The sequence below is a fragment of the Peromyscus leucopus genome, chromosome 2 (assembly GCF_004664715.2).
Source record: "Peromyscus leucopus breed LL Stock chromosome 2, UCI_PerLeu_2.1, whole genome shotgun sequence".
NCBI classification, from domain to species: Eukaryota; Metazoa; Chordata; class Mammalia; order Rodentia; family Cricetidae; genus Peromyscus; species Peromyscus leucopus.
The window spans coordinates 129989550-130017398 of NC_051064.1; the positions used below are offsets into that span (position 1 = coordinate 129989550).

The 27849-nt window shown below is 48.9% G+C and overlaps 1 protein-coding gene across 2 annotated transcripts; it reads left to right on the plus strand.

Moving 5' to 3' along the window:
* The first annotated feature begins 8531 nt into the window (after positions 1 to 8531).
* Sync (syncoilin, intermediate filament protein) lies at positions 8532 to 27456 on the plus strand. 2 transcript variants are annotated; one of them, XM_028855817.2, is made up of 5 exons: positions 8533 to 8695; positions 12933 to 14094; positions 23328 to 23452; positions 23616 to 23692; positions 26845 to 27456. In XM_028855817.2, exons 1-5 carry the CDS (start codon positions 8646 to 8648, stop codon positions 26853 to 26855), a joined length of 1425 nt encoding a protein of 474 aa, XP_028711650.1. In that variant the 5' UTR covers positions 8533 to 8645; the 3' UTR covers positions 26856 to 27456. The 2 variants fall into 2 exon arrangements, with proteins under 2 accessions (XP_028711649.1, XP_028711650.1); XM_028855816.2 differs by lacking the exon at positions 26845 to 27456 and having other exon boundaries at positions 8532 to 8695; positions 23616 to 24121.
* Positions 27457 to 27849: the final 393 nt, after the last annotated feature.

Here is a 27849-nt window from a genome sequence, read left to right on the forward strand (position 1 = left end):
AGATCAACTTGCCTGGGAACAGAGGCACAGACAGTGCCTATAGGAGCCTGAGAGCCGGAAGGGACACTCCAAAAAGGACAGGAGAAACCGCTGCATTGGGGGTCTGCCTCTGGCTGTATTAGGAATAAGCAGGCTGGGAGTCCCACAGAGAAGGCCCCAGTTATGACATGGAAAAGGAATTCAGTTGTATCTGCTCACTCAGGGCCCAGGTAAGAATGGGCCCAGCAGTGATGGCTGGGCTTTCTCCAGGAATTCCTCTGTTCCTCCTAAGAGAGACAGCAGTGTGCTTTCCATTCTAAAGCCGAGGGAACAGTCCCAAGAGTACAGAGAGACGTGAGGGTGAGGAGGCTGGATTTAACGTGCAACCTTCTCAGACTGACATCTGCCTCTTTCCTCGAGCACACGGCCTGTAGCTTCCCAGTGTTCCTTGCAAGATGGTGGAGCTGCTGCCATGATTATATTGTTGTTTGTTTATTCATTCATTCATTTATTTATTTATATTTACTGTGGTGCTGTGGATTGACCACAGGCTCTCACACACACCACAGTTAGCTCTATGACCCAGCTCTTGCTGGTTTCTGATCATTCCTCTGTGTGTGTGTGCATTTAACACAAAGTTTTGCTTAACCCAAGCTGGCCTCTAACTCGGCTACGAAGCTGAGGATGACTTTGAACTTTTGATCTTCCTGCCTACACTGAGTGCTGGGATTATTATTGGCAAGCTGCACACTAGGTTTATGCATCTCTGAGGTTTAAACCTGGGGCTTCTTACATGCTAGACCAGCACTCTGCTTACCGAGCCAGAGCCTATCCCCGTCCCATTTATTACTAATGATTGCTTTGATGACTTGGCTCACCTCTGGGTCCAGCCTCCTGGCTATTTGCACCGTCGGTTCTGAAAACGCAGGTCCGGCGCGCCCCCGCGCGGCCATGATAGGAAATACGTGTCCCGCTGTACCGGGCGTTGGCATGGGAAAGGTGGTGTCTGTGCGACGCCCCCTATAGGCTGTGCTAGACATTGCAGGCGAGTTTAACCTGTGGAAGGCGCAGGTGAACAGGTGAATCACCGACCCAGCTGGTGTCCTGATGGTACTAAATGGAAGCGGGGGTGGGGGGGGGGGATTGAAGGGGGTAACATTTATTGAGTGTCTTTTGTATGCTATGCAAAGTGATTAGCATTCTCCCGTTTTCTCATTTAGCATACATACCTAACATAAGAGCAACACCTGACATCCAGGAGAATTAAGTAATCTGTCAAGGGATCTGTCTGTAGTCTGTCCAGAAATCTGTCTGTGGTCATGGTTAGGCTTCTGGGGAGTAAGCTCAAGGATGGTAGGGCCACTGAATCTCACTACACTGACCATAAGCCTCGGGAGGTCCAGGATAATGACACCTAAGTAGAATTGGGTGCTACCAATTCTGCAAGTATGACTCTGGAACAATGCTTTCCAAGCCTGTTTTCCTATCAACAAAAGGACTTTATTAGAGGCTCCAAGGGACAGGAGAGTTCTGAGGATTCATTGTAACGATGCAGATAAAATGCCCAGCTTGTCATCTGGCATGCCGCACTGCTTACTCCTTAACAGGATTACTTGTTTATCTGCATGTTTTACAGCACTGGGGACTGAACTCGGGACCCCATGCATGCTGGGTAAGCACTCCATCGCTTAGGCAAAGGCACAGACTTGTTCCTCCAGCGCCAACCACTTCTTTATTGAAAAGCTGCAGGTTAGGGATACAACTATGAATAATTAAAAGTACTGCTCTCCATGCCTGTACTGCCAGGGCTCAGAAGATGGAAAGGGAGCATTTCAAGGTCAAGGCCAGCATGAGCTACTTAATAAGACTAAAAACATTTTAAAGCCTGGCAGTGATGGTGCAGGCCTTTAATCCCAGCACCGAGGAGGCAGTGGCAGGTGAATCTCTCTGAGTTGGAGACCAGCCTGATCTACAGAGCGAGTTCCAGGACAGTCAAGGCTACACAGAGAAACCCTGTCTCAAAAAGGAAAAGCAAGAAAACAAAAAAATTTAAATAGGGGCTGGAGGGATGGCTCAGCAGGTAGGAGGAGCACTTACTACTCTTCCAAAGGACCCAAGTTCAGTTCCCAGCACCCATTAGGCAGCTCAGAACTTCCTGTAACTCCAGATCCAGAGGGATCCAAAGTTCTGGCCTCTACAGGTGCCTGCACTCATGTGCACATATCTACACACACACACACAATCAATCAATCAATCAATCAATCAAACTTTTTTTTAATCTTTAAAAAAGTTTTAGTAAATAATGATAGTTAAATTCCTGGGCCCTCGATGAAACACTTCATGGGTTCCTTTCCACACTACACCTGTGGTTTAAGAGGGGTTGTCCAGTTGCCTGTGAGAAGGAATAACTCTCCCCAGGGCACCCAGGAGCAGGTGTCAGGCTCCATCCAGCCTCTCACTTCCAAAACCTGGACTCCTGCCCCAGCTCTAGACAAGGTGACCGGAAAGTCCTGCAGGGCATCTGAGAACCACTTTCCTCCCACCCCTGGACAGTTTCAGGGCACCGTCAGCACAAGGAAACCAAGCAGAACGGCTTTCACTTAAGTGATGGGGTTTTCGGAGCACCTTCACCCTGCCGGCTCCTGGTCACAACAGTCCTGGGAAGAGGGCGTTGATGGTGCAGTCCACTCTCAGAGAACCAGGCTAGGGAACATTGCTGCGGTAATTATTTAGGAAAGGCTCTGCAGTATGGTGGGGAGATATTGAGGATGTTGTCTGCCCTGCTGCTCTCCAGTGCTCCCCACTTCCTAGCTCACAATAATATTACCATTCCTTCCATCTTCAGGTCCATTGCTCAGGACCCCTCTACAGATCCAAGACTGAGTAAGAAGGCTCCTGTCTCCTTTCTCTCTCCATATATATACATATATGTGTGTGTGTACATATATTTGTGTGTGTGTGTACATATATTTGTGTGTGTGTACATATATATGTGTGTGTGTGTGTGTACATATGTGTGTGTGTGTACATGTGTGTTACTTTTCTATTGCAATGACAAAACGCCTTGACCGAGGCAACTGTCTTGGTTAGAGTTTCTATTGCTGTGAAGAGACACCATGATCACAGCAACTTTTTTTTTTAATCTTTAAAATTTATTTTATGTGTATGAGCGCTCTATCTGCATGTATGCCTTTATGCCAGAAGAGGGCATCAGATTCCCACCATAGATGTCTGTGAGCCACCACATGATTGCTGGGATTTGAACTTAGGACCTCTGGAAGAGCAGTCAGTGCTCTTAACCACTGAGCCATCTCTCCAGCCTCCCCCGCCCCCAACAACTCTTCTAAGGGAAAATATTTAACTGGGGTGGCTTACAGTTCAGAGGTTCAGTTCATTATCATCGTGGTGGGAAATGGCAATGTGTAGGCAGACATGGTGCAGGAGAAGGAGCTGAGAGTTCCACATCTTGATCTGCGGGCAACAGGAAGTGAACTGAGTCCACACTGAGTGTAGCTTTGAGGTATATGAGACATATGAGACATATGAGGTATATGTGACATACTTCCTCTAACAAGGCCACACCTACTCCAACAAAGCCACACCTCCTAAGAGTGCCCCTCCCTATGAGCTTATAGGGGGTCTATTACATTCAAACTACAACAGCAACTTTTAAAAGAAAGCATTTAATTAGGAGCTTGTTTATGGTCTATAACCATCCTGGTTGGAGCATGGCAGGCAGGTGTGGCTCTGGAGCAGTAACTGAGAGCTTGTATGTTGAGACAACAACCACAAAGCAGAGAGAGATAACTTTGATGTTTCATGATGTTTGATGATGCCACAATGAAGCCCACCCTCCCCCCCCCCACCCCCACAAGCCCCTCCAACAAGGGCCACACCTTCTAATCCTTTCCAAACAGTTCCACCAACTGGGATCAAGCATTCAACTATGAAAGTCTATGGGGGCCGTGCTCATTCAAAACACCACAGTGTACATGTCTGTGTGTAAGGGTGCCGCATATGGGTACCCAAGGAGGTCAAAAGGGAGCGTCACAACTCCTGGAGCTAGAGTGACAAGTGGCTGTGGGACCTGTGACTTACGTTGAGAACTGAACTCTGTCCTCAAGAGCAGCAGATGCTCCTAACTGTTGAGCCATCTCTCCAGCTCCTCTCTCCTCTCCTCTCTTCTCTCTCTCTCTCTCTCTCTCTCTCTCTCTCTCTCTCTCTCTCTCGGTCTTTCTGTTTGCTTGTTTTTCTAGGCAACCACTCTACCACTGAACTAAATCCCAATTCCACCTTCCTTTTGCTTTTTTGCATTTCCTGAGTGTTGAGTTCAAGGTCTCGGGCACCGTGTGCGTCACTGTCACTCAGCTATATACCAGCCTTGATCACAGTCTTCTCATCTTGGTGTTTGGTGACCTCCCTTAACCTCTGCGTCCAGGGCCCTGTTTCCTGGGGCCCAGTTCTTGCCTTGGAGATTTTATCACTAAATAGGCATACTCAAAGCCTTTGTTAGAAGCTCATGAAGCCAGGCGGCAATGGGGCATGCCTTTAATCCCAGCACTGGAGAGACAGAGCCAGGCAGATCTCTGTGAGTTCGAGGCCAGCCTGGGCTACAGAGCGAGATTCAGAACAGGCACCAATGCTACACAGAGAAACCCTGTCTCGAAAAACCAAAGAAGAAAAGGAAGAGGAGAAGGAGGAGAAGAGGAGAGGAGGAGGAAGAAAGAGGGCTCATGAAAGGACTGTCCACAGAGGCGTGTGCAGGAACAGGGAAGTACCCAGGGCTCTGCGATCCTGCAACAGACACCACCCTGAGCCAGAGGAGTAAGGGGAGGCGGTCTCACCAGGAAACCTGCTGACATCTGAATTCACGGGCGCGACACACACAGGAGCCCTTGGTAGAGGAGCATAGCTCCTGCCAAGAAACACCTCACTGAGGGAGAGACGCTCCATACATAGCCTGATCTCAGGCTCTGGCTATAGCTCAGTGGGGGAGCACCACCTGGCATGTGCCAGGCCCTGGGTTCAGTCCTCAGAATAGCTGGGGGAGTTCGGGGACCATCCTGGTCACAGTTCCCCGCTTCTCATTCTGCCGTGTCTACTCAGCTGGAGGCCGAAGGCCAGGGAACTGTGACACTGGAGCAGGAACCAGCCCCTGGACAAGCCGGGCAGTGCAGAGACAGAGTGGCAGTTAGGTTAGGCAGAGAATGACCAGGCCCTGGGGTCGGCTTTGTGGATTTTTTAAAATTAATTAATTAATTGATTTTATTTTATGTGTACCGGTGTTTTGTCTCCATGTATGTCTGTGTGAGGGTGTCAGATCTTGGAGTTCCAGACAGTTGGGAGCTGCCACACAAGGGTGCTGGGAATTGAACCCGGGTCCTCTGGATGAGCAGCCAGGGCTCTTAACCACTGAGCCATCTCTCCAGCCCCTGATACACTTGTTTTTAATGCACCCTCTGTATCTGCCTCAGGAAATGCTTCTCTTATCCTTCCAAGGCCCAGATACCTTGTCCATGAGGAACCTGTCCTGCCCCCGGGCCCCTGGGTGTCAGGGCCTGATGCTACATTGCTCAGCTGAGTGGTCGGCATTGTCTCCATGCAAGCTTGCGTTCCCGGGCTCTGCCATGTTCTACACAAGCTTCTTGCAGACCTGGGCTGGTGAAGCCATTTGCTTCGATACAGATTCAGCACAGACCAAATGTCAATGTGTGCCAAGGGATCTCGCTCTGTAGACCAAGCTGGTGTCAAACTCAGAGAGATCCACCTGGCTCTGCCTCCCGAGTGCTGGGATCAAAGGTGTGCGCCACCATCGCCCGGGCCCACTGGAGCTCTTTAATGGTGGGTAGTATGAGCCTGGCATGCAGCCAATATAATATGTTGCCTGAGTTGGTCTAAATACCATCATCCAGACTTCTTTTCAGTACTTCATTCAACAAACATTTTGTTATTTTTATTATCGTGTGTGTATGTGTGTGTGTGTGTTGTGTGTGTGTGTGTGTGTGTATACATGATATGTGTGCACTTGTGGTCAGAGGATAACTGTGTGGAGTTGGTTCTCTTCTTCCACCTTTAGATGGAAAGGTTCTTGGATTAAATTCACTTGTCAGCCTTAATCAGCAAAGTGTTCTTGCCCACTGGAGACCATCCAACAAATTTTTCTATGACATGCAAGGACAGCATTGAATAAGTCATATGGTCCCTGTCCTCATGGGGCTTCTGCTCTAGTGGAGGAGCAGAAAAGAGAAGAATTATAAATGAACACTATTAGCCGGGCAGTGGTGGCGCACGCCTTAATTCCAGCACTTGTGAGGGAGAAGCCGATGAATCTCTGGGAGTTCAAGGCCAGCCTGGTCTACCGAACTAGTTCCAAGACAGCCAGGGCTGTGAAGTGAAACCCTGTCTTGAAACACCCCCCCCCCAAACAAACAAACAAAAACCACTCTCAGGTGTTTTTTAAATTTACTTTATTTAATTATGTGTCTGTATGTCTATGTGTGCTTGAGGAAGCCGGAAGTGTGGGATCCCCCTGAAGCTGTGGTTACAGGCAGCTAGCTTCGCGCTGTCTGGCTGAGTGCTGGGAACTCAACTCCTGCAAGCCCGAATAAACCCGAATCTTCCCTACAGTGCTCGGTGCAGCAGAAGGATATGCGGGGTGATGGATAAAGTGGGTGTGTGGATACTGGGGGGTGGGGGCTGCTTCTCTGAGGAGATGACTGAGGGCTGAGCCCTGAAGGAGCGGGGAAGCTGGAAAAGGCGTTGTAGACAGAGACAGCAGCAAGGACAAAGGTCCAAGCGTGAAGGAGTTTCTGGGACTTGGTAGGGATTCAGTTTTTCACCCTAAGGAGCTTAGTGGGAGCTGCCAGGAGTTAAGGATGCAGCCTTGGGGACATGCCAGCTCCTGGGCAAGGGGGCTGGCGGTCAATGGCAGCGCCCCCCCCCCCCCGCGCGCTCCCCTCCCCCGGCCCGCCCGTGCTGACGGTTGCCGAGCACCTTCAGTAAACAGCAGGCTGGCAGGCAGGCCGTGCCCATGCTCCCTTCCTTCTCTCTGACTGGCAACAGCTGTCCAGCAAGCAGCTGGAGGCCCTGCCAACACCCTCCCCTGGAATATTTCAGGGGTAAGTCAGAAAATGACCAGCAGCCTCCAAAACGCGTTTTCTCCCATATGCCTTACATGGGTATATTGAGCCGCTCTGGGTGTTACGCACGAGTGTCCTGCTCTTGGCACCCTCCAAAACACATGAAATACCCAGCCACAGGGGGCACCCTCAGTGCATGGCTGCAGCCACACACCCACCCCTACCCCTCAGCTGCCACACTGGCCCATGTCAGCCCAGTCAGGCTCACACTCACACTCACACACGGGTTCACAGCTGCTTCACAGTGGCTGCGGCCAGTGCCCGATTTCCCTAAGAACACTCGCGACTGGCCCAATCGTACACACTCACCCTTGCTGTCAAGTCATACAGCTGCACGTCCGCAAGCCCACACAGGACAGGAATGGAGGAGCCCCATGGGATACACAACCCTAGATCTGTCTCCTGCTCCACACACAGAACCTTTACCAGATGTTCCCAGCTGTGGGCACACGGAACCCAAGCCACAAGCCACCCAGTCAACACACTGGCATCGTTTCTCCTTCTCCATCCCCATCCGCCGCTGCTGCTGCTGCTCAAGGATCTGATTAAACCGGTGTCCAGCCTCCTCCTGGCCCGGGCCTGCCAGGTGCACAGCATTCTTCTGAAATTGAATCAAAGCCCTCCTCCCTGACACGGGGACCAAGTGGAAAAAAGAAATCAGAGGAAGAATGCTTGGGTCCCAGGTCTGGGAAGGGGCCCAGCAGCTCTTACTGGGAGGAAGGGGAGAGTGCCTTCGGCGTGGAAGTCTGCCCGGGACACGGGTGGGCCGAGGACTTAGGCGTGGGTATATGCCTTGAAACACGACAGAAGGCTGGCTGAGTCGGAGCCACAAGTGCGGCTGCTCTCAGAAGACCCCAGGCAACCTCCCAGGGTGGAGGGTGGGGGAAGAGACCTGAGTTAAACACAGACTCAACGTTATGGCCTTAGGCCTTTTCGCAGTTCTTCCTCAGCCCTTCTCTGGCCCCCAGCTGTCCCCAGACGCATGGGGTGTGGCGGGTAACCCCCCTTCTCCAGCAGGCGCCCTGCCCCACCCCTTTACGACAGCTGCGGGACACGGGAGGGTGGCCGCTCTCCAAGCCCTCGCGCGGGTGGGGATCGCAGGGCGCCGACACGAGGGGTGCCGGGTCCCTCTGGGCACCCCACCACTAAACCTCCCCCCCCCCGCGCCTCGATCGGGCCCGGGAACTGCTCCCCTGAGACTGCACAGCCCCCCTCCTCTCCTCGCCAAGCAACCCAGGCCAGAAGGAAAGATGGAGAGAGAAGAAGGTCCGGGAAGCGCCGCTGGGCCTCCCGTCATCCCACCCCATCCCACCCCACCCATCCCCTCCCACCCTCTCCCCGCCCCAGGCCCGCAGGGCCGCGCCCTCCTCCGCGGGAGATGGTCCGGGCCAAGTGGGCGCGTCCGGCCCGGGTCGCCGGGATCTGGTGTCGGCTGCAGCTGGCAGTGCGGCGGACGCGGGCAGCGGCACAGCCGCCTGCGGAGCCGGCTATTAATAACGCTCCGGGCCAGCCCGGGGTCGGGCAGTCATGGCCAGTCCGGAACCCCTGCGCGGCGGGGACGGCGCCCGGGCTGCCAGGTAGGCTCCTCCAGGGTCCGTGTCGCCACCCAGGAGCAGAGGGGGTGCTAGGTGGGCTCCCATCCCCCCCCCGCCCCATGGCCTCTTCCTCCTCGCTGTGGGTCGTGGTCCAGCCGGGTGTGGCACGGGGCGGAGCCACCCGGGGAAGGGAGATGGGAGGCCCTGGCTTGGGGACCTGACACCTCCGGTGGTCTGTGGTATTTTGTGACACTACCGGGCCGGGGGAGAATTAATCCTTTCTGGCTATCAACCTGTCAAATTTTTACTTGGCTCAACAGGCCAAAGAGAGCATGAGTTTTATGTTTATTTCCCTTTATTTCTCACTCACTCGTTCTTGGGGCCCGGGAGAAACCATTTGAGAATTCACTGTATTTGAGCCGCTTGGTGCGGCGTTGGGCACCCGCCAGCTCGAAGTCAGAGTCTGTTCGGTCAGCTTGTTCTTCTCCGTGTGGCTCAGGTGGAGGCCTGCAGAGGGACGATTCTCCTAGCCCTGCACTGGGCCATGGCTGGACTCAGCAGCTGCCCACACTGTGGGCCTTACCACTGGTGATTGTGGAGTTGGTCTGCCCCAAGTCACAGTGTGGCCCGGGGACTTCGCAGTTATCAAATTGTGGGAATACTACCTGGTACCCTCTGTTGTCACGCGAGAAGATAAAGCTGAGCTAGGTCTTAGGACATACCTTTTGCCCACACACATACTAATAAGCTGGAAGTCAGACACAAGCTCAGTTGTTGGCGTGAGGTCACATACACATCCCGTCACAGTCACATGGACAGCGTTAAGGAGTTGTCCAAGTCCTCTGGGGACAGGGACAGAGCGGCAGTGGCACTGGGCAGCTGAGCACTCTCCTCTCTGCCGGCCTCCTGTAATCTGCTTCTTTAGAAAAGCAGCTAGCTGAGGGCAACATCTGGTACCCAGGGTGGTGAGGCAGCCCAGCCCAGAAGTCAGGAGGCCTGGGTTCTACACCTCAGACCTGCCACTTGACCTTGGGCAAATTTCCCCTTGGAGTTCAGCTGGTTTCTGCTTGCCTCCCAAGGGCCGCACACTAGGGTACAGACAACTAGCCTCATCCTCGGGATGTCCACTTTCATCCAATGGACACGTGCCCTGTCATAAGGCAAAGCCACTGTTCCTGAAGATGAGCTACATTCAGAATGTCCTGAGGACGCTGGCCAGTGGTTAGCGCACACCTTTAATTCCAGCACTCTGGAGGCAGAGGCAGGTGGATCTCTCTGAGTTTGAGATCAGCCTGGTCTACAGAGTGACTTCCAGGACAGCCAGGGATATACAAGGAAACCCTGCCCCAAAAGAAACCAAAGCCAAAAACAAACAAACAACAAAAAAAGACGTTCTGACCGTGATGCTCCAAACCCTCTTAGGCCTGTGCTGCTTAGCCTTAGGCAGAGAAAAAAAAAAAAAAAAAAAAAAAAAAAAAAAAAAAAAAAAAAAAAAAAAAAAAAAAAAATTAGCGGCTTAGCTAGGAGGGCCAGGCACTGGGGGCTTCTCAGGAACCTCAGGTGCGCTTCCTACTCTTTGCACTGGCTTGCCAGTCTCTGCACTGGGCATAACAGATGAACAGCCTACATGCAAGTGTTTAGAATAGTGCCTTGAACATGGTTGAGTCATTCCAAGGTGGAACATGATGCAAAGACCATCAGCTGGGAAATCGGGACTCTGGCAGAGCAGGATAGGTGGGCCTGCCTGCCCAAGCAGGTGTTCCTTCCTGGTGCCAGGAATTTTACCTTCTCCGGTAGCTCTGGCTAGTGTTTTTAGGCAGATTGGTATTCAGGAAGTTGCATTTTTTCAGCTAGATTCTTTAGATACTGTGGGCTCAGAGTAGGAGGTGTGAAAAATTCCCACATGTTCTGGGTTGCGGGGGTGATATGAGCTGAGGCTAAAAAATGGTGAGTTAGGGACACCTCTTTAAGACTCTGAAAGCTGGGCATGGTGGCACATGCCTGAAGTCTCAGCACTTGGGAGGCTGAGGCAGGAGGATTGGTAAGAGTTCCAGGCCTGGGACTGAAGAGAGGGCTCAGCTGTTAAGGGCACTTACTTGTTAAGAGAACCTGGATTGGGTTCCCAGCACCCACACGGTGGCTCACAGCCATCCATAACTCCAGTTCCAGGGGATCTGATGTCCTTTTTTGTTTGTTTGTTGTTGTTGTTGTTTTTGAGACAGGGTTTTTTCTGTGTGGCCCTGGCTGTCCTGGAACTCACTCTGTAGACCAGACTGGCCTCCAACTCAGGGATCTACCTGGCTCTGCTCCCCAGTGCTGGGATTAAGATGTGCACCACCACTGCCTGGCTCTGATGCCTTCATTTAACCTTTGAGGGCACCAGGCTACCTGTGGTGCATATACATGCATGCAGGCCAAGCATCCATACATATAAGTAAATAGTTTAAAAAAAAAAAAAGGAAGCTCTAAGCCAGCTTGGACTACATAGTGAGTATCAGGCCACCCCCAGGGCTTTATAGCAAGACCTGCCACAAAGGCTTTGCAACCATGACGTAGCCAGCTAATTATGGCTAGACTAAGCAGCAGAGAAGCAAGGAGGCTCATTAGAAGGCGGATACAGCCAAGTGGTGGTGTACACACCTTTAATCCCAGCACTCAGGAGGCAGAGGCAGGCAGATCTCTGAGTTCGAGGCCAGCCTGTTTTACAGAGTGGGTTCCAGGACAGCCAGGACTATTATACAGAGAAACCCTGTCATGAAAAACAAACAAAAGTAGGCTGGTACTAAACAGAGTAAACGGATCATGGCTTGGCCTAGGGCTCTGACAGTGGGCTGAAAAAGGTTGGACGGGATTGGAAACTTCCTATGGTAAAGGTCGTTTTCAGGGAGGTAGTTGCATGGAGCAGGGACTAGCAGTGCAGATTTCTAGGAGAACTATGATTTGAGTGCAGCTAAGATGTGGGCAAGCCTGACAGCCTGAGTTCCACTCCAGAACCCCATACGGAAGGAGAGAAATGCCTTTCACAAACTGTTCTCTGACCTCTACATTTACACTGTGACACACACACACACACACACACACACACACACCACACACATTAAATCAGTAAAATGTAAAAAGAATGTAAATTGGAAGCAGACCTCAGCGATCACCTCCTCCATTCACTTTTTGTTGTTGTTGTTGTTGTTGTTTGTTTTTGACACAGGGTTTCTCTGTGTAGCCCTGGCTGTCCTGGAACTCGCTTTGTAGACCAGGGTGGCCTCAAACTCACAGAGATCTGCCTGCCTCTGCCTGCCTCCCAAGTGCTGGGATAAAGGTGTGCACCCCCATTGCCTTTAATCCCCTAGTGTCAGTGGGTTTTTTTTTTTTTTTTTTTTTTTTTTTTTGCTTTTATTTATTTTGTTTTAATTTAAGTTTTAGAATTTATTTTTGGTATGTATGTGGGGAGGACTCCATGGGGCCAGAAGAGGGTGTCATACCCCTCTGAACTGGAGTTGCAGGTTGTGAGCCACCGTGAGGGCGCTGGAAACCAAACCACGGTCCTCTGCAAGAGCAGCCAGTGCTCTTTACCATAAGCCATCTCTCCAGCCCCTCTCCCCGCCCTTTCAATATTTACTTACTTATTTGGTGCATGTGTGCACTCCTGGGACAACTTGTAGAAATCGGTTCTCTCCATTTGGACGCCAAGGATTGAGCTCAGTTTATCGGACTTGGTGGCAAGTGCCTTTATCTGCTGGGCCACTCCCTGAGCCCCCTTTGTGTGTGTGTGTGTGTGTGTGTGTGGGCAGAGTCTCATGAAACCAGGTTGGCCTCAAACTCTAAGAGGCTGAGAGTGGCCTTGAACTCCTGACCGCCTCTCATCTCCCAGGTGCTGGTATTGCAGGCATGCACTATCATCATGCTTGTTTTCCAAGACAGCCTTTCTTCTTTTTTTTTCCGGAGCTGAGGACCGAAACCAGGGCCTTGTGCTTGCTAGGCAAGCGCTCTACCACTGAGCCAAATCCCCAACCCCCAAGACAGGTTTTCTCTGTAGCCCCAGATGTTCAGACCTGTGGAACACCTGGCGGTGAATGCTGAAGTGACATAAACAGAGACTAGCCAGGGGCGTTGTGGTGTCCTCAGGGAATGCAAACAGCGGGCTGTGTGTGGAAGAGGCAGATGGGTGAAGGGAGTAGATGAGAGACTGAGAACCAGCTGCAACTAGCCCTGAGGTGGAGGCCCTGTTGACACATCAGCGGGACCTGGGCTGCCCTCTCACTGTCCATCATCTCTCCTGCAGGGAACCGGGTACAGAGGCCAGTTTTCCTCGCCAGGACTCCGAATCCCCCAAGGAGGCCATGACTTTCAGCCCAGAGGCCACTCTATCTTTGGAGGGGACTGTGAACCTAGAAGACATTCTCTATCTGGGGGACTCGGTGGACTTTGAAGAGAGTCTCTGCGTGGGAGAGTCTGAGAAGCCAGAGGAGACACTATTTATTGAAGAATCGAGGCAGCCAGAGGAGGCTCTGGACCTGGAAGAGCCGGTGAGTCCAGAGGAGACCGTGCTTGTGGAGGAACCTGTGAGGCCAGATGAGGAGCAATTTCCAGAGGAGCCTGTGGGGCCAGCTAAGAGCCCAAGCCCAGAGCAGACTGCTTGTGAGGGAGAGACGGTGGCCACGGAGGAAAGGCTTCCAGCTCCGCTGAGTCCCAGCACGGAGGAGGAGCCCCTCAGCGTGGAGGACCTGGAGTTGCTGGAAGCCCGTTTCCAGCAATGTGTGCAAGCTGTATCCCAGCTGGAAGAGGAGAGGGACCAGCTCATCCACGAGCTGGTGCTGCTCCGGGAACCGGCCCTGCAGGAGGTGCAGCAAGTCCACCACGACATCCTGGATGCCTACAAGCTGCACGCGCAGGCCGAGCTGGAGCGGGATGGGCTCAGGGAAGAGATCCGGATGGTGAAGCAGAAGCTTTTTAAGGTGACCAAGGAATGTGTGGCCTACCAATACCAGCTGGAGTGCCGGCAGCAGGAGGTGGCTCAGTCTGCCGACTGCAGGGAAGCGCTGACCACCCGGGCAGCCCAGCTCTCCGGAGAACTGACCCAGCTCCGAGAGGCCTATCAGAAACAGAAGGAGCAGTTACAGGAACAGCTGGAGGCACCCCCAACCCAGAGCGATGGGCACTTTCTCCAGGAGAGTCGGCGCCTGTCCACCCAGTTTGAACATCTCCTGGCGGAGAGCCGTCAGGGCCTGGAGGAGGAGTACGAGCCCCAGCTGCTGCGGCTCCTGGAGAGGAAAGAGGCAGGGACCAAAGCCCTACAGGACACCCAAGCAGAGATCCAAAAGATGAAGGAGGCCCTGAGACCCCTGCAAGCAGAGGCCCGGCAGCTCCACCTTCAGAACAGGAACCTGGAGGACCAGATCACACTCCTGAGGCAAAAACGCGATGAAGAGGTTCAACAGTACAGGGTAGGCCCCTTGGCTGTGTGAGAGACTATGTAGTTCAGGCTGGCCTGGAGACCTTGAGAAACTTGAGGCCTGCCTGCCTCAGCCTTCTGAGGGCTGGCATTATAGGTGTGTGCCACCGTAGCCAGCAAAAGGGACATCTTTTAGGTGAAGGGAAGTCTGATGTCCTTTTTTTTTTTTTTCCCTCTCCCTTCCAAGATGAAGTTTCTCTGTGTAGCCCTGGCTGGCCTGGAACTCACTCTGTAGCCCAGGCTGGTCTCAAACTTAGAGGTCCACCTGCCTCATCCTCCTGAGTGTTGGGACTAAAGGCATGTGCCACCACACCCAGACAGGCCTAATGTCTTTGGGGCTGGGATTACCATTCAGTGTGAAAGAAGAACCTGTTCTTGGGCCCATTAACTCATTCTTTTCCTCTGTCCTGTATTAATTTCATTTGGTTAAGGCCAGTATTAGGATTTACCTGGATTTTTTATTCTTGGTTTACACAGCTCTTTGTGTGTGTTGGGGATTTGTGCTTGTTAGGCAAGTACTCTACCACTGAACCATATCCCCTCCCCACCCTCTTTTAAAAGATTTTACTATTTTTATTTTATGAGTATGGATGTTTTATCTGCATGTATGTTTGTGCGCCATGTACATGCAGTGCCCAGGGAAGCCAGAAGAGGGCACTGGCTCCCCTGGAACTGTGGTTACAGATGATTGTGAGCTACCATGAGGGTGCTGGGAACTGAACTCAGGCCCTTTGCAAGAATAGCAAGCACTCTTATCCCATGAGCCATCTCTCTAGCTACATCCCAGCCTGACAGTTATTTTCACTCTTGGTTTACATAGCTCGGGGGGGAGGGGGGCGCGGCAGGCAGTGGATATTGGGGATTGACCCAGGCAAGCGCTCTACCATGGAGCTTTATTCACAATCCTCTTTTTTTTTTAAATACATTTTTTTTTTTTTTTTGGTTTTTCGAGACAGGGTTTCTCTGTGTAGCTTTGCCTTTTCCTAGAACTCACTTTGGAGACCAGGCTGGCCTCGAACTCACAGAGATCCGCCTGCCTCTGCTTCCCGAGTGCTGGGATTAAAGGCGTGCGCCACCACTGCCCGGCTAAAATACATTTTTAAGATTTATTTATTTATTTTATGAACATGATGCTCTATCTGCATGTACACCTGCATGCCAGAAGAGGGCATCAGATCCCACTATACATGGTTGTGAGTCACCATGTGAGTGCTGGGAATTGAACCCCAGGACCTCTGGAAGAGCAGCCAATGCTCTTAACCACTGAGCCATCTCTCCAGTCTCCCACAGTCCTCTTTTTACTTGAGGCAGGTCTTGAACTTGAGATCTCCCTGCCTCCCGTGTAGCTAGGATCGCAAGCCTGTACTGCCAGGATAAATGGACTACCACACCTGGCTTGGATTCTTAGGTTTTATAGACATGGAAACTGAGGCTCAGTAAAGTAGTCTGAACCTGCGCCGGCCCAGCCCTAAGTATTTCAGTGCCCCTTCCTTTTCTTTCTTGGAAGCCTTTTCTAATTCGGACTGAACAGTGAATCATGCTTGCTAGTACACGGAGAGCTGGAGAGGCCGAGTGCAGTGAGTTCATTCCGTCCTCTGCCGGCCACATTCACCCTCAAGTACCACCTGTCCATCCTCCCCCTTCAAGCTGTCCAGGCTTTGGGATGGAATCTCTGCATTTCCCTTTTTTGTACATGTCACCGTATCCTCTGTATCTGAGTTATTTCTGATTACGTGTGAGCCAGTTCTAACCCCTTTTTAGAAGAGTAGGATATAAATACTGAGTGAATAAACAATTACGTCTGCCGCAGCCCAGACTGGGCGTGCAGGTTGGGGCTATCTTTACTTATCTCCTGTTATTCCCGGCCATGCACTTAGGGGACACATCAGCCAAATGCTGAGTTACGTGTTGCTAGGCACACCGAGAACACTTTCATGTGGGGCCTTTCACAGCCCGGCTTTGTTTTCTTTTCAGACAGGGTCTCAAGTAGCCCAGACTAGCCTCCAAGGAAATGTGACCTGGAGCTTCTGATAGTCCTGTCTTCCTCTGGTGTGTAGGCCTTTAGCTTGTCATCCTCCTGCCTCAGCCCCCAAATCCTGGGAGTATAGCTATGCACTATCATGTCTAACTTTCTATTTTTTTTGAAACATGTATTTTCTTGGATAAACTTAAAATTGTATGTCCTTCCTTTAAGAGAAATCTTGAAAATGGCTGCATTCAGTTTGCAGAGTGTCTTACTGTAGTATTTATTAATCTTCAAAAGATTTTAACTTTATTTACTTATTTATTTATTTGAGACAGGGTTTATGTATAGCCCTGGCTGTCCTGGAACTCGCTCTATAGACCAGGCTGGCCTCAAACTCACAGAGATCCTCCTGCCTCTGCCTCCCCAGTGCTGGGATTAAAGGTGTACGCCACTATGCCTGGCTAAGATTTTATTTTTAACTACATGTATTGTTTGGGTAAGTGCACGAGTGTGGTGCCCTCAGAGGCTGGAGCATGGGATCCCCAGGAGCTGGACCTAGAGGAGGTTGAGAGCTGCTGAGGTGGGTGCTGGAAATAGAATTTAGGTCTTCTTCAAGGGCCACCTCTGGCCCTGTGTGTGCTGGTTTGGGGACAGTGTCTCACTGTAGAGTGCATGCTGGCCCCAAACTCTAGTCTGTCTTGGCCTCAGGTGCTAAGGTTCCAAGGCTGTGCCACCTTGCCTAGCTCCAAATTCTTTTTTCTGAAAGGGTTCCTAAACACTGTTTGCCAAATACCCTCTTACTTCATTTTGGCTACTTTTCAAGGGTGCTCTGGAATTTCTCAGTTTGGGCTTGAACTCTTAAGAGTCAGTTTGCCGATATTACCACCTCCATCATCCATCCATTCATTGTTTCTAAGTGTCTAGTATGAACAGGCTAAGGCGCTGGCAAGAAATTCAGGAAATAATCGGGGATGAGCTGTTGCTTGCTGTCTGGGAGGGATGCCAGACAAAGTGAACATTTTCATAAAATCCAAACATCCTTGATGTTAAAGAGGCTTCCTAAGTTGGGGAGGCAGTTCAGTGGTAGAGTGTTTGCTTAGCATGCACAAAGCCCTGGGTTTGACTTCTGGCACTGCACACACAAAGAGAGAAATGAGGCCTGACATGGTGGCCTGCACCTTTAATACCAGCATTCAGGATGCAAAGGCAGGTGGATCTCTGAATTGGAAGCCAGCCTGGTCTATATAGTGAGTTCTAACCCCACCCACACACACTAAAAAGGCTTGATTTGAGGTGGTTAAATATGAAAGTCTTAGTGAAATATGAAGTTTGAAATGAACATATTTCAGTGTGCTAAGCAGTGGAACAGTGCTAGGAACCAGACTCTGGATAGATGACGTAAGTATGCTCACTCCTGCCCGGGGAAACAAGTGGGTGGTAAACGGTCCATAATAGCTATTATGCCAAGCACTGATGTCGCACGCCTTTAATCCCAGCACTTGGGAGGTAGAGCCAGGCTGATCTCCGTGACTTTGAGGCCAGCCTGGTCTACAGAGCAAGATCCAGGACACAGGCACCAAAGCTACACAGAGAAACCGTGTCTCAGAAACAAACAAAAAAAAAAACCCCAATAGCTATTATGTTCTAGAAAGTTCTCCACAGAGCTCATTTACTTCTTATACCCCTGGGAGGTATAAAAAGTTTGGAAACCCAGTAAAGTGGAGAGACTGAGAAGCCATCTGTCCAGTCTTCTGCAGGTCCCGAGGGATGGCAGGAGGAGGTAACCAAGGGATGGGAGCCTGCCCACCACAGGCAAAGGGGCAGCTCCTCCGCAAGCACAGAAGTGAGCTCGGTGTGGCTGAGTCTAAGGACTGAATAGACAGACGGGGGGTGGGGAGGGGTGGATGTAGCTAAGTTTACATCAGTGATGTCCTTTTTTGTGTCTGTCTGTGTGCAGGTATGCTCTCTCCACCTTGTCCCCACGAGGTCTCCTACTGAACATGGAGCTATGCTAGTAGCCAGCTCCCCACCCCCCAGGGTTAGGGCCCCAAGATGTGTGTGGTCCCATTTGAGCTTGTTGTAAACGCTCTAGAGATTTGAACTCACGTCCTCCTGCCTCTGCACCAAGCATTCAACTGCTGAGTCACCTTCCTCACCCAAGTTTTCACTAAAGTCCAGACCCCTCCCTCTCTACTCCAAATACTCGATTTCAAAAATTACTTGACAGCCGGGGAGTGGTGGTGGTGGTGGTGGTGGTGGTGGTGGTGGTGGTGGTGGTGGTGGTGGCGGCTCACACCTTTAATCGCGGCACTCAGGAGGCAGAGGCAGGTGGATCTCTGTGAGTTCGGGGCCAGCCTGGTCTACAGAGTGAGCTGCACGACAGCCAGGGCTATAAAGAGAAAGCCTGTCTCAAAAAACAAAAACAAACGAACAGCAAACAAAAAACCCAAACCAAACCAAAACCCCCAAAACTTGGTTGGCTTTCTATGTGTATATAACATACCCTGATCACATGCACCCACCCCCTTTTCTTCCCTCACCTCTGACAACCCCTCCGTTCTTCACGGTTTTGTTTTTGTAAAAGTATTTGGCACAGCAGCGTGGGGTGCAGGCCCTTCAGTTTGGCTTCTGGGGTTTTGCAGAGAAGTCAGCAGCGTCTGTGTCTAAGGACAGTACCAGAGTAATGGGGGTGGGGGTGCGCTCAGAGCCAACTGCAGATCCTGGCTCTGCTCCCTCACAGGGAAGACAGCATCATACCCGATTTGAACCAAAAGCCCAAGCAGCAGAAAAAATGGGATTTCTGGGGCTGGAGAGATGGCCGGTGGCTGAGAGAGCTTGCTGATCTTGCAGGGGTCATTCCTGGTATCTGCATAAGGCAGTTTACACCTTTCAGCTCCAACTCCAGCTCCAAGGGTCCATGCCCTTTTCTGACTAACCTAGGAGGCACTGCATGCACATGATGCACATATATATACACTGAGGTACAGATGAGTATGTATTATTTTTTAAAAATAGGATTGATGGTCACTTCACAGATTGCATCAAATGAGCTAATTAATGTAAAGCTCTTACTGTGGTGTCAGGCTCATAGCTATACAGCATATCCCCCCCCCCCCCCCCCCCCTCCCCAGGGTTTCTCTGTGTAGCTTTGGCACCTGTCCTGGATCTCACTCTGTAGACAAGGCTGGCCTCGAACTCAAGATTCACCTGCTTCTGTGATTAAAGGTGTGCGTCACCACCACCCGGCCACAGTATTTTTTGAGATAGGGTCTCTCTACATAGTCTCACTATCCTAGAACTATAGACCAGGCTGACCTTGAAATCAGAGATCCCCTTGTTTCTGTATACATGTCGTATCTTTTTGTTTTGTTGTTTTTTGAGACAAGGTTTCTCTGTGTAGCCTTGGCTGTCAAGGAACTCACTCTGTAAACCAGGCTGGCCTTGAACTCACAGAGATCTGCCTGCCTCTACCTCTTGAGTGTTGGGATTAACAACGTGTGTCACCACTACTGGCCAGCTGACTTTAGAGTTTATTAAAGAATATTGATGAGCTGGAGAGATGGCTCAGCAGTTAAGAGCACTGACTGCTATTCCAGAGGACCTGAGTTCAATTCCCAGCACCCACATGGCAGCTCATAATAGTCTGTAACTCCAAGATCTGACACCCTCGTACAGACATAGATGCAGGCAAAATACCAATGTACATTAAATAAAAAAAAAAAAAAAAATACCATGTTAAGCAAGCCCAGTGTGGTGGCTCACATCTTTAATTCCAGCACTTGGAGGGCAGAAGCAGGTGATCTCTGAATTCAGTCAGCCTGGTCTACAGAGTGAGACTGTCTGGAAAACAACCACAAACCCGTAGATACTAAGCATGAGGGTTAAGAGAAAGTACTTGGGGATTAGAGAGTGAGTTATTGGCTTGTTTTGTTCCTCCTGCCTTAGCATCCCATGTGCTGGAGTTACAGGGGAGCCACCATGCCCAGCCTTAACATTTTCCCTTTAGCCCAAGTTTTCTTGTGAAGTCAAGAACTAGAGTAACAAGGAATGCAACTAGACAATGGCCAAAGGAACCACTGTGGAGGGAGACACACCCATGGAGTGACGGTGGACAGACAGACATGTCTCACCTACATGTTTAGGCAGGCTTTATGCTATTTCCTAAAGTATTTGATTTTTATTTATTTTTGAGGTAGGGTCTCCCTCTGTAGTCTTGGCTGTCCTAGGGATTAAAGGCATATACTATCACACCCCATTTAGTCTTTGATATTTTAAATTATTTATTAATTATGAGTGTGTAAGTCTGTGTGAATATATACACACTGGTGCAGGTGCCCAGAGGTCAGTCAATGGATCCCCAAAAGCTGTAGTTGCCAGCAGTTTTGAGTTGTCTGATATGACTGCTGGGAACTGAACTTGGATTCCCTACAAAAGTACTGTGATAATATTTAAATTTTATTTGGTTTTTCGAGACAGGGTTTCTCTGCCTAACAGCTCTGGCTGTCCTGGATCTCACTCTGTAGACCAGGCTGGCGTTGAACTCAGAGATCTACCTGCCTCTGCCTCCCAGTGCTGGGATTAAAGGCATGCACTGCCCAGCATCAAGTACTCTTTAACATTAAGCCATCTCACAAGTTGATGGTGGCACACACCTTTAATCCCAATGCTCTCAGGAGGCAGAAGCAGGGATGTATCTGAGTTTGAGGCTAGCCTGGTCTGGTCTACAGAGCAAGTTCCAGGACAGCCAAGACTACACAGAGAAACCTTGTCTTGAAAAACCTAAACCAAACAATGTGCCATTTCTCCCGTCACATACCACCCTTACGCCCTCTTTTAATAACAGGGTCTACTGGCTAGGAAGTCAATCTGGATCAGGTGGCTTCCACTCACCTGCCCCTGCTTCCCCATAAAGGTGTCCTGCTCCACCCAGCCATGATGGTCTTCACTGACCTGGTGGTAGCGTCCTGATTAGCAAGATTATAGAGCCTCCAGGTACCTACCTGCCTGCCTGCCTGTCTGCCCCTTCCCAGCACTGGGACTGTACACACATCACCAGTCTTTCCCCATGACTCTGAGGATTAATGGAGGTTCTCATAGTGTGTGGCCAGCACTTTACTAAGCAATTTCCCCATTTATTCATTCACTCATTCTGTTTTTCAGGTTGTTTTTTTTGTTGTTTTTTGAGACAGGTTCTCTACTCTGTATGTGGAACAAGCTGGTATTGAACTCATAGAGCTCTACTGGTTACCACACCCAGCTTTTTTTTTTTTTTTGAGATGGTCTCCTGGACTCTAAGCTGTCCTAAGTCACTGTGGTCAAGAATAACCTTGAGTCTGGCTAGAGTGCTGGCATCACAGTCAAGCATCACCATGCTGTCGTTATGTATCAATGCAGCATCACCCCACCCCTGTGCTTTGCCTTATTAAAACTGGGGCAGGGAGAAACCTCCCTTCAGATGCCACATATGTGTGGTCACATGTGTGGTCCCCCAGGCAGGGCTGGACACTAAAGAAAGATCTTCTGATAATGTTGGTTAAAGGTGAGCTTTAGCAAGTGTCCAATATCCCAGGCGATGTGCCTCAGTGCAGTATCAAAGCTGACTCAGATCAGAACTCCTATTAATAGCACTGCCCAAAACAGATTCTTAGTATTTCTCAACTGCCCTTACCGTCTACCTCCGCACGGCAATACCCTGTCCTCAGTGCCCCACCCTTTGAGACAAGGCATATAGCCATGCTGGCCTGGAACTCCTGATTCTACCTCCGCCTCCAAAATGCATATGCCACAATTTATGCTGTGCTAGGGGTCAAACAAAAGGCACTCTACCAAGTGAGCTCACTCTGATCCTTCAAGGATCCAAGCCAGACTTGCCGAACCTTCATTACCTCAAGGCTCAAGGTAGTAGAGTACTCAACTGGTATCCTCAGCACCACATGTTATCCTACTCATTAAAAAAAAAAAAAAAAAAAAAAAAAAAAAAAAAAGGCAGGGTCTTGTGTAGTCCAGGCTGGCCCTAGATTCATTATGGAACTTCAGAGAACCTCCAGCATCCACCTTCAAAGTGCACCGCCTCGCCTAGTCCTTACACTTTTCCTTTCAGTGCTGAGGGTCATGGGTGTGGGCATGAGGCAAGTGCTCTCCCACTGAACTCTAGCCCCTTCATTCAGGTTGGCCTCTGGTTTTAGTTGTGAAATGATTTTTAAACTTTAAAGAATCTCAATAATTGATGAAAGTACAGATAATTCCTTAACACCTTCCAACCCATATAAAGTTAAAAATACCTTAATGTTTCTAGAAAGTTATAAATTATGTGGAATGTCAACAACTGATAGTGTTAATGTCAGACACTAAACCCTTGAATACCTTCTATTTTTTTCAAGATTTATTCATTTTTGTCTTGCCTGAATGTATATATGTGCATGTGTGCTCGGTACTCACAGAGGCAAGAAAAAGGTATCACATCACCCACAACTGGAGTCCAGAACTATATAACAATGGTTGTGAACCATTGTGTGGGCGCTGGGAATCCAACCCGGGTCCTGTGAGAGTAACAAGTGCTCTTAACATCTGAGCCATCTCTCTGGCTCCCCTTTTCACTGTTGTCAAGATTTAAGTCCAGACAGGGTCCCTATAAAGTAGCCCTGGCTGGCCTGGAACTCGGAGACCCACCTGCTGCAGCCTCTGGAATGCTGGGACTGAAGGTATCTGACATCACTGCCCAGCATTTTCAAAGTTATGTCACTTTGTCTCGATGCCACTTCTCAGAACTAGTTCTTTTTCTGTTTTCTGAGACAGGGTTTCTCTATGTAGCCTTGGCTGTTCTGAGTGTTGGGATTAAGTGTGAGCCATCACTGTCAGGCCTCAGAACTTATTTCTTAACCTATCCTATAAAGGTAGTGTCAATCTCAATATCACTATAAATACTCAATGATAAAGGCAGGGCATATTTGTGCATCCCTTTAATCCCAGCACTAAAGAGGCAGAGGCAGGTGGATCTCTGAGTTTGAGCCCAAACCTGTCTACAGATCATATTCCTGGACAGCCAAGGCTACACAGAGAAACCGTGTGTGTGTGTGTGTGTGTGTGTGTGTGTGTGTGTGTGTGTGTGTGTGTGTGTGTATCAAACCAACCAACGAATTGGTAAAAAATTAAAATAAATAAATAAATAAATAAATAAATAAATAAATAAATAAATAAGCGATGTGCAAGTGCTCAAGATAGCAGATGTGAGGTGTTCACTGTCTGGCCATCCTGTGCAGGAGCAGCTGGAGGAGATGGAGGAGAGGCAGAGACAGATACGAAGTGGAGTGCAAGTCCAGCAACAGAAGAACAAGGAGATGGAGCAGCTGAGGACCAGCCTTGCTGAAGAGCTTTCAACATATAAGTCAGTTTTCTCTGCTTCCCAAGTCTCATCTACAATTGACTGAGGATGGTGGGGGGCTCCAGGAATATTTTATTTAACGAAGGAAAACAAAATCACTTGGGGAAATGACTTTCAAATTGTGTCCACCCATGGACAATTAGAAAACAGCTCTCTCTTTTTAAAGGGCTATGCTACCCAGGAGTCTGGAACAGGCTGATGCATCGACTCCTCAGGCAGATGGAGTGGAGGCACAACCCGAAGGTGATCTTTGTGGGTAGATGACAGAGGCGTTTGCTCATGATTACTGCTCTCCTAACAGTACTAACTAATGCCTTATTCTGGAGGGTCTTACTACGACCCTTGCTTGGGATCCTCTTACCTTAATCTGCATAGTTACCGGCATGTGCCTCTGTACCTGGTTACTTAATACCCTCCTATTATTATTTTTAATGTAGCCTCACTATGTAGCTGAAGATGGCTTTGAATTCATGGCAGAACTCCTAGCCTTAGCCTCCCAAGTACTACCTCTAAATTAATCAAATAACAAGTAATTTAAGGATACTACATGTCTCAAAAATACCTAAGGTCAAGCAGAACTGATTTGGAAAACTGTTTTTTTAGACTGGGTTTCTCTGTGTAGCCTTGGCTGTCCTGGAACTTACTCTGTAGACCTGTCTGGTCTTGGACTCACAGAGAACCACCTGCCTCGGTCTCCTGAGTGCAGAGATTAAAGCCATGCGCCACCACTGCCAGGCCCAAAATTTTAATTTTTTGAGACAGTGTTTCTCTGTGTAACAGCCCTACCTGTCCTATCTCTTTCAAGACCAGGCTGGCCTTGAACTCACAGAAATCTGTCTGCCTCTGCCTCTCAAGTGCTGGGATTAAAGGCATGAAAAAGCTTTAATTTTTAATGGAATTTAAAATTACATTTAGCCATATTGCCAGGCATCACCCATGATTTTTCTTTGAGACAGGGTCTCACCATGTACTTTGGTTGGCTTTGCTATGTATGCCATGTTGGCCTTTAAACTCACAGAGATCCACTTTCCTCTGTCTTCCAAGTACTTGGATTAAGGGTATATACTACCATGATTGTCAAGATATATCATCTAGTGACCAGAGATGGCTCAGTAGTTAAGAGCACTTGCTGAGGACACAGGTTTGGCTCCCAGAACTCATGTGGCACCTCACAATGATCTATAAAGCTCCAGTTCTAGAGGCGCTGATGCCCTCTTCTGGCCTTTGTAAGCACCAGGCACAGGCATACACACAGGGAAAACACTCACATAAAATTTAAAAAATTCAAAGTAAACGAAATCCAGGCTCTAGATACATCCTTCCCCAACCCTGGCACTCAGTTTCCTTGGTACAGCACAAAAGACAACCTATTATCACACTAAGACTGACAACAGGCCAACAAGAATTACTAATTTAAAAACCACTGAGGACATTCAGAGCCCAAACTCCTTAGTCAACATATAAATAATCAACCACCGTGTCCATTCATTTCTGTGTCAAGAGTGGGTTTGTGAGGACAGTGCCCATGGAGCGCAGAAGTTAGAGGCGGTTATAAGCTGCCCCATGTGGGTGCTGGGAACCAAACTCATGTCCTCTGAAGAGCTCCTAACTGCTAAACCATCTCTCCTGCCCCTATTTTTAATATATCAAAACCACAAAAGCTGTGGATTCAGTAGTTGGGAAGTTTTAGGGCCTAGTATCTTTCAACCAAATCACTCAAGTCTAGCTATTCAGAAAGTTGAGGCAGGAATATCACATGTTCTAGCCTGCCTGGTTAAACAGATCCTGCCTCAAAAAAATAAGTTTATCAGAAGGGCTGGGAGAATATAGCTCAGTGGTGGGTTGCTCACTTGGCTTCTATGGGACCTTAATTTAATCCCAAGCATTGAAAACACATCACACAACACACTGTCTCATGGATATAACTCAGTAGTGGAGTGCTTGTCTAGCATGCTTGACAGCAAGTTCTATAACCAGGAAGGGAAAAACAAAAAGAAGCCTGTCAAAGTTGTATAGAATACAGATGTCCACCCATTTCCTTTTCTTTCCTGGTTAAATATGGATACAAACTAGTAAGTTATTACTTCAACTGATCCTTTCTGTAAATTTCTAGATTTTTCTTCTATGGGATGAGGACAACAATCTGATAAACATCTTTGTATGGGCAGGAAAGGATAACCATCAACCCAAACAAAGATGCTTAGAGCTGAGAACGCAGCTAACTGGCAGAGTACATATGTACCACGAACAGAGCCTTGAGTTCAAGCTCCAGCACTGCATAAACTGTAATCTAGCACCTGTGAGATGGAGACAAAAACATTCTAAGTTCAAGTCCATCCTTGGCCATAAAAGAGTTCCAGGATAGCTGGGCTAAAGGAGACTGTTTCAGAAAGGAAAGACTGAAGCTGGAGATGGCTCAGTGCTTTAGAGCACTTGTTCATGCAGAGGACCTAGGTTTGATTCCCAGAGCCCACAGGGAGGCTCACAACCATCTGTAATTCCAGTTCTGGGGCATCTGACACCCTTTTCTGGCCTCCTTGGGGACCAAGCACATGCACATGCAGGCAAACACTCATATATATAAAGAACAATTTTATAAAGGACCACAGTTTAGTTTCCAATGCCTGTGACTCCAGCTCCAGGGGATATGGTCTTTTTTTTCAGGCCTCCAAAGAGACAGACACACATGCACAAAATCTGAAAAACAAAACGGAGGGGTTGGAGAGATGGATCCGTGGTTACCTACACTTGCTGTTCTTGCAGGACCTTTCTGGCCTTCATGGGCTCCTCCCGCACAGACACAAAAAACAACAACAAACAAAACAGAACCTAAAAACTAAAAAGGTGGTGGCACACACCTTTAATCCCAGCACTCTGTGAGTTCAAGGCCAGCCTGGTCTACAGAGTGAGATCCAGGACAGGCACTAAAGCTACACAGAGAAACCCTGTCTCAAAAAAACTAAGGAATACCAGGCACTATAATACCTGTGTGAAGTTAAGCTGGATAGAGTAAAAACATTTTCACAATATGCTGGTCTTGAACTTGATGTGATCCTGCCTCAGTGCTAAAACCTTAGCTATACACCACCATTTCTGCTTACTTTACCTCCTCACCCGTCACACAGGCTACTATTTATTCTGCTTTCATATTGTAGCCAGGTATGGTGGCAAACAACTTTAATCTCAACACTCAGGAGGCCAACCTGTTCTAGGTAGTCAACTTCAGGCCAGGCAAGGCTACATGGTGAAATCAACCAAAACAAACCAAGCTGTAGAAGTCTTTCCTCAGTTTACCCTAAAAAAAATCTTGGAAGCTCATTGTTATAAAAATTTCTAATGTATTATTTCAGATTGCAGAAAATGCAAACTTAACTGTATTTCTTTCAATCTTACAGGGATTGTTTAGAAATGTATGGCCGGATCTGTAACCCATAAACAACAAAGCATTTATATCAAAGCATCACTAGGGATGGACTTTTCCCCAAACAGGAAAGAGTGCCAGCATCTGGCAAGCAATTCACCCTGTGAAAATTACAAACATTGCTTATCTTGCCCACAAAGATTTTAGGGTTGGCTGGAAACAGGATACCAGTCAACTTTCATCTGGATTCTTTTCTGTAGGCTGTTAGTACTGATCTTGATGTACTGTGGATGGACAAATGAACCTGTTATCTTTCAGCAGAACACTGGGTTATGGAGTATCACCACATCTTGCAGCATTGTGAAGGTTATTTATGGCTTCGTGCTGACCCAAACCAAGAACATTTAAGGAAAAAGTTGGGGTCAAAAGGCATCCAGTTTTTGCTTTATGGACCCACAGCTTCAATACCTTTGAGATATGGGTATTAGATTTCAAATGACCCCTTTCACAAAGCCTTTTTTCCTTTAACACCTGCAATCACATAATTTACTCTTAAATGTGTCAAAATAGCTATTTTGTTGTTTTTCTTTTTCTTTTCTCTCTCTCTCTCTCTTTTTGACATAGGGCCTCACTTATAGTAGCCCTGGCTGGCCTAGAACTTATATTTTAGACAATGCTGGCTCTGAACTCACAGAATCTACCTGCCTCTACACTGCTGAGATTAAAGACACGCCAGGCTTGGTTTTTTCGTTTTTTTTTTTTTTTTTTGAGACAAGTTCTCAAGTAATCTAGGCTGGGGTTTCTAACTTGTTATATAGGTCAGGATGACCTTGAACTTCTGATCTTGCCTCTACTTCCCAACCACTGGGACTACAGGTGTACGTCACCAAGTGTGACCCAAGACACACAACCCCACAACCCCTCAGGGTATCACCATGTAGTGACCTGGCTGTCTTAGAACACATCACATAGACAAGGAGGGCCTCGAACTCACTGAAATCCACCTGCATCATCTGCATCCCAAGTTCTGAGATTTATC